The following is a 5,827-nucleotide window of genomic DNA, read 5'->3' as shown; positions in this document are numbered from 1 at the left end:
CTGAAAACGTTTATTTCGCGTATATTCATAAATTAAGCGATTAACTCTCATTATGGTATAACTTACTTTAACATATATTTGCACTATGAATACTATACTCTAAACCAGGGATGTCCAACCTTTTATTATAGTGGGCCACATTGTCACTTGAAATAATTCAATGGGCCGCAGAACCTATTAAATTAAAAAAAATGGGTACATAAAGAAACAATTACTACTTTTAATTAGTACTACTTTTGGAGTGAAAATGACTAGCTGGCCGCACAAAAATCTCAGGCGGGCCGCAGGTTGGATATCCCTGCCCTAAACATGTTGCATAACGTATTAATTGTATCACATATAGCAACGGGAACTCTTAACTATACAAAGTAAAGCCGCATCAAGAACTGATCAAACTTATTTAAGATCATGAAAGCGGTCAACAATAATTGAGAGTTTTATGTTGAGATTAAACGCCAAATATTCCGCTCAGACGTCTGACATGACGGTTATCGATCGATTTTATTCCAAGATCTAATGCCGGGGACTGGCAATCTAGTCTAAAATCTTCGTTTTCCATGTCCACATAAAGCGGGTTTTTAATTATTGAATGAAGATCTCGTCCGGTTTCGTTCTGCCATTGCTTGAATGAAACTCCTTTTCCTTGCTCTCTTGCTGGAAAGAAATCCTTTTTTTGTGTGTCATTGGCAGGGTTGAAAAAATAATCGTTATGATCCAGGTTTGGTACGAAAAAATCCCAAAGATCAGATTTACGCCACAATCTTGCATCAACGTTACTCACGTAAATGACGTTTTCCTTGAAGATCATTATCTATAAAACACAGTCGGATGGAAAGGATTTTTCTGTTATTGGTTTATTTTGAACTCACAAGCAATGATGAAACGGTAAAAACAATATGAAAATCATTAACGTCTTATGTTTAAGTGTTTGTGTGTGAGTTTATTCGCTAAGAGCTTATATTATAACTATATACGGTATATGTAACATTGCAATAACACAAGTTTTAAATTAACGCAACACTAGCTTACTTGATACAACGGCTCGTTTTCATTCCCCCCAACTATAGAGTTGCATACGCCAAATACTCTACCGTCAGCGACTTGATGAATCATGTTGTTCAACGCATAGTTATATCGTCCACAATGAAAGTTCACTGCCGCCTCACTGAGATCATACAACCAGTTCTCTGTAACTACAGAGAGAAAAAAGAACAACTAACATATAGGGACTTGATAATTAGAAAGTAAACCTGAGACTAAGTTGACCTCGTTTCCAGCTGTGAATGGCAATGATAAAAATGACTGTAAAGCTAACCTACGAGACCTGACGCGGCAGTATCTCCGTAGACTCCTTTGCCTCCGTAATTGTAGGGAATTGTTTTATGTATTACATTACGTGACACGTAGGCATGAAGATAACAGGTGGCTAGACTCTGCACATAAAAATAACTTCTTAACTGTTTTAGCAAATGCACAACATCAACTAGAATATTAGACGGAAAGCAAAATACGTAAGTATAAATGTTAGAAAAATAAAAACGTGTGCTCCATGTACAGCATACTTCGCTTTAAAGCTGTTACACAGTTTGCGCTTTGGCGATCGCCATAGGTAAAAGAAAGAAAAACACAAGGCTTCGTTGAAGTAATTTATTACCAAAGTTGCTTCGCTACATTCTGGATTTGATGATAGATATATGCCAGCGAAATCATTTAAAAGACCGAGCCCAAAGTCATGAACGTGGTTTCTTTCAACGTAGAAGACGTACTTGTCAGTTTCAACGTAGGACCAATGGAACGTAGCTTGCCACCCAATCTAAAACAATACGCTAGTTAAATGACTAACTTAAAAAACAATTTGTACAAATGTATTTCTTCCAATCTAGTTTTATATTTTTATTTATTTTAGTCTACACCTGTGTTTTGTTTTTCAAAAAATATGATAACAATAACACAGAATTTTACAAACAATTAAGCTAAAAGAATAATTTAATAGAAAATTCCTACCGACGTGTTACTAACAAGAAAGAAGCACGTTAACTTACCCTTATACCGGCGTAAGGAGAAAAGCCAATGTCGTTGTTCGTGACCTTAATGTTTTCAATTCCTTGAGCTATAATGCATGCAGGCTGCAAAAAACAGGCCCATATAGAGTTTTCTTTCATGTATAAGAATAAAAGAAGCCCTTTATGAAAAAATTTTAAAATAAATATCCAACAAATACAGTATTGCGTCGTCATACCTGGAACATATTAACGACACCACAACGCTGAAAAGTGTTTCTGTGTATGTTGATATTTTTGTTGGCCATCGGGTTGTCAAAATCATCATCAAATTTTGCTCCAATTGCAAAGTATCCAATATCAGTAAAAATACTCTCGGTTATCTAAAATTTAGGTTATTCTAAATTTTTCCAAATTTAGGCTTCTTCCATAGATACAAGTCTTAAAATACTTTAGTCGCTTTATTCAACTGTTGAGATACTTAGATAAATTTATTTCTGTATTTACGTTCACATCAGTACACGCGTGGACGTAGATAGCTGTGTGTCCTAAGTTGGAGAAGCAGCACCTCTCAATAGTAAGTTTACTAGATGACACAAATTGCAGCAATCCAGGATCTTCCATATAGCCTTCAAAATTCCCATCGTGGCCGTGACGAAACTCCAGGTTATAAAAACCGATATCTTCCCCATACATAGCTGTGTAGAAGAAAACAGGAATGAATGTGACAGAAAATTGTAAAGAGTTCGGTTCTTAATACTTTAAAACATGAGCATAATAAAGCAATTAAACGCTTGCTTAAATGGACGCAGTAGTGTAAAAAACCTTCAAAAACAACTTCAGTTGTTGCAATGTACACATCCTCAGTGTCAAGAGCTCCTTCTGGGGGAATAAAATAAAACATTCCTTTCCCTTCGTCACAATAATATTCGCCCACTGAATCCAGTTCTACAAGATAATATAATGTACTTCGTTGAAGACATTTATAACTCGCTCTGGCATTATCTATTATTGTGAACCGACCTTCGTATACATTTTCTACGATGTAGCGCCATCCTGAAGGTTCGGGATGAGTCCCGATAGGCGTCCTAAGTCGCTCTTGAAAGTACACAGTCTTATTCTTTGTGTCTATTTCACCAATATCTCCTCTCTCAGCAATCCAAGCTTGGAAAACAAGAATATCTGCCTTCTGAAGGTTCGACCAGTTTGGGTTGATGTCGTTATCAGCATACACGAAACCATCCCCGTTCTCTGGTGGGCAAGCCTGCCAATAAAATATCATTCTAAACCCCTGCGTTTGTTTATTATTAATTATGCTTTGCACCTGTTTAAAGCCTCCCGTCCCATCATAGTTGCATTCTTCAGTATTTACCAGTAGGTTGTCTATTTTTAAGTATGGTCCTTCACCAGTAAAATTTTCCCCAGTCCATTCTTCCACACTTGGTTTTCTATTGAAACAACAGTAATCGCAGAAGTATAGGTTTAGAAACAGCTATTGTGTGCAAACAACATGGCGTGTTCATATAAACAGAGACTTCCACATTTATCGCTTTGGTTGACATCATTCTTATAACCTTGCTCTTAACAGTCGTTTTCTTCCAAGAAAAACGTTTTTTGTGCAATGTCCTTCATACGGAGCGAAGTAGATTTTGTCATCAAGTTTTGAAAACTCGGAACCTGGAATTCTGTGAGCTCCAGATATAAGTGGCCTCTCATCTCCCGGATAAGCAACAATCGAGAGAGAATTGTCCTATGTAAAGTAATAACTGATTTAATAACTAAGTTAGGTTTATTATTTCATGAACTTACAATCTCACCCGTTCGTCTATGACAACCGTCTTATCTACAAAATGTGTACCGCCCCTGACGTATAAAACAACTCCAGATGCTGCGTAAACGCATTTTTTCGTTTGTCTCATTCCTGTGATTGCGCCAGCAAAAGTTTTGAAAGGACCGTTTCCGAACTCGTCTGGGTCTGGTAAGTTGCCGTTCCAGCTATCGTTGCCATTATTGTAATCAATGTAGAATTTTTGACTTTTTCCAAATCGCCTATAAACCTCATCCGGGGTTAATTGTGGTGGACAAAATCCAAATTTAGTTTTGGCCCGGGTTCCCTAAACACAGAAGTTAGTGCCAGTAACCGCAAAGTTTTAACAACTTTTTAATAGAACTTTAACAACTTTTTAACACAGGGTGTCAATATATCACTGCAGAATTTACGGGGGTAATGGTAAGTTAAAGCAAGAAACTCTTACCACAACCAGCTGAAAAAGAAGAAATGTGGTAATGAACAACCTTTGCATTTTTTGCCTTTTATCCTATAATATTCCAACTTCGAAGGAATATTCCTAAACCAATCTACATTAAAATAATAAAAAACGTTAAACTTAACTGTAACGAAAATGGCATTCTGAGCTTTTCAACGTCACATCTGGCTCTTTGAAGAAGAGGAGTATACAGTAGTAGCGGTACAAATTATATCAATTTGCTAGTAATGAAAGATATTTGGTTTAAGCGTGTAAACTTTTTTCGTGTGTTTAACCGAGGAAACGGAGTTACCCGAGATGTTCACAGCCGCAGATAAAGTTAAGGAAATATCGTGACCTATTGATCGTTTCTAGACCGGATAAAAGTTTCTACGCACGGCGACATCTCATGCAATGTGTAAATTCATCTTTTTTTGTGTTTTTTACTCTCGTTAGACCACTCAGGGTGAATACCAAAGTTTTGTTCAATAATTACGAGTTCACTCAAACTTTGCTACACTTCACACTCAAATTTCATTCAACTGCTCCTTTGCTTAATTTCAAGTCTTCCAAACTTCAATCTCAATCACAGCACAGTCGGCTTCTTTGAACAAAAGCTTACGACAAGTATTTAAAGTTATCATCGGTTTTATAATGGACTCAAAGATTAGGCGTTAAAGTTAAACAAGATGCACAATGCTTGCTTAGTAGAGAAATTTTATTATCTAGAAGGCGGTGTATTTTTAACGATATTAAGCCAATCAGCCAACGGAACTAAAAACCTGAAGAATTAACCAGATGCGCGCGAGATGTTAAAAACCGTTAAAGAGATTGCCGACTGTATGCTAAGTTGCTAAAGAATCCTTCTACACTAACGATAATCTTAGAATATTTAAGCTTCTCTTAATATTGAGTTGCATTTTCCCTCAACATTTCTGTAGTAACCAAGTTATAAATTATAAAATGTCCCTTCCTCTATTGGCTAAAATCAATGCTATGATTTCTACAGGTGCTTTACGTTAGTGGTTCCCAAACATTTTGTAGTTTGCAGCACCCCTGTTTAGTAAGAGGGATGCCGCTGGTGTCTAAATCGCTTAAACATTTTTACTTTTGCAGGAACTATCGGCATACAGTAGATAAAGTAGGTAACTATGTATATCAGCATATGGCAAACACCAACCTGGTCAGTGATAAAAGCCGAATAGTTCGGTTTAGTTTAGATTCGATTCCTAAACATTCGATATTCCGAAACGTCCATCACTACTGTTACTACAGCCTGCTCACTTAGGTGGAGTACCAACTATGTCAATCAGGTGAAATTAGGGTTAGCATTCTGCGGCACACATGATGACCTGATGACGTTTGCGTCCCCCGGAACAGCGGTTGATCACTCCTTTATGTAGATGGGTTCGTTGTCATTAAACAATATTGGGTACATTGGACAGTATAGTATATGCAGTCAAGGTTTCAATGAAGAACTCAAATCAAGTCAAACAATTAATATTTGAGCTTAACATGAGTGGTTGCAATAAACACGTTGTCAATGTTCTCCATGTAAAAAAACATCAACAGCAATCAGTT

The 5,827-nt window shown here is 36.8% G+C and overlaps 1 protein-coding gene across 2 annotated transcripts; it reads right to left on the bottom strand.

Moving 5' to 3' along the window:
* LOC143469724 (uncharacterized) lies at nt 1–5,445 on the bottom strand. 2 transcript variants are annotated; one of them, XM_076967523.1, is made up of 14 exons: nt 5,427–5,445; nt 4,256–4,358; nt 3,818–4,114; nt 3,575–3,750; nt 3,325–3,448; nt 3,024–3,264; nt 2,826–2,948; nt 2,508–2,698; nt 2,240–2,383; nt 2,043–2,126; nt 1,655–1,813; nt 1,316–1,433; nt 1,030–1,193; nt 1–811 (listed from the first exon to the last, which is right to left on the bottom strand). In XM_076967523.1, exons 2-14 carry the CDS (start codon nt 4,301–4,303, stop codon nt 449–451), a joined length of 2,232 nt encoding a protein of 743 aa, XP_076823638.1. In that variant the 5' UTR covers nt 4,304–4,358; nt 5,427–5,445; the 3' UTR covers nt 1–448. The 2 variants fall into 2 exon arrangements, with proteins under 2 accessions (XP_076823638.1, XP_076823637.1); XM_076967522.1 differs by lacking the exon at nt 5,427–5,445 and having other exon boundaries at nt 4,256–4,455.
* Between the last annotated feature and the right edge of the window lie 382 nt (nt 5,446–5,827).

The sequence above is a fragment of the Clavelina lepadiformis genome, chromosome 8 (genome assembly GCF_947623445.1).
Source record: "Clavelina lepadiformis chromosome 8, kaClaLepa1.1, whole genome shotgun sequence".
Classification (NCBI taxonomy): domain Eukaryota; kingdom Metazoa; phylum Chordata; class Ascidiacea; order Aplousobranchia; family Clavelinidae; genus Clavelina; species Clavelina lepadiformis.
Note: the sequence above shows the minus strand (reverse complement) of the source record. Positions and strands in the feature narration are given on the sequence as shown.

Coding starts and splice junctions, on each gene's coding strand:
- LOC143469724 (XM_076967523.1), bottom strand. CDS start 4,303: ATGCAAAGGTTGTTCATTACCACATTTCTTCTTTTTCAGCTGGTTGTG. Junction 3,449..3,574: donor AAACGACTGTTAAGAGCAAG/GTTATAAGAATG, acceptor TTGTTTCAATAG/AAAACCAAGTGTGGAAGAAT. Junction 1,814..2,042: donor CTCCTTACGCCGGTATAAGG/GTAAGTTAACGT, acceptor GTATTGTTTTAG/ATTGGGTGGCAAGCTACGTT.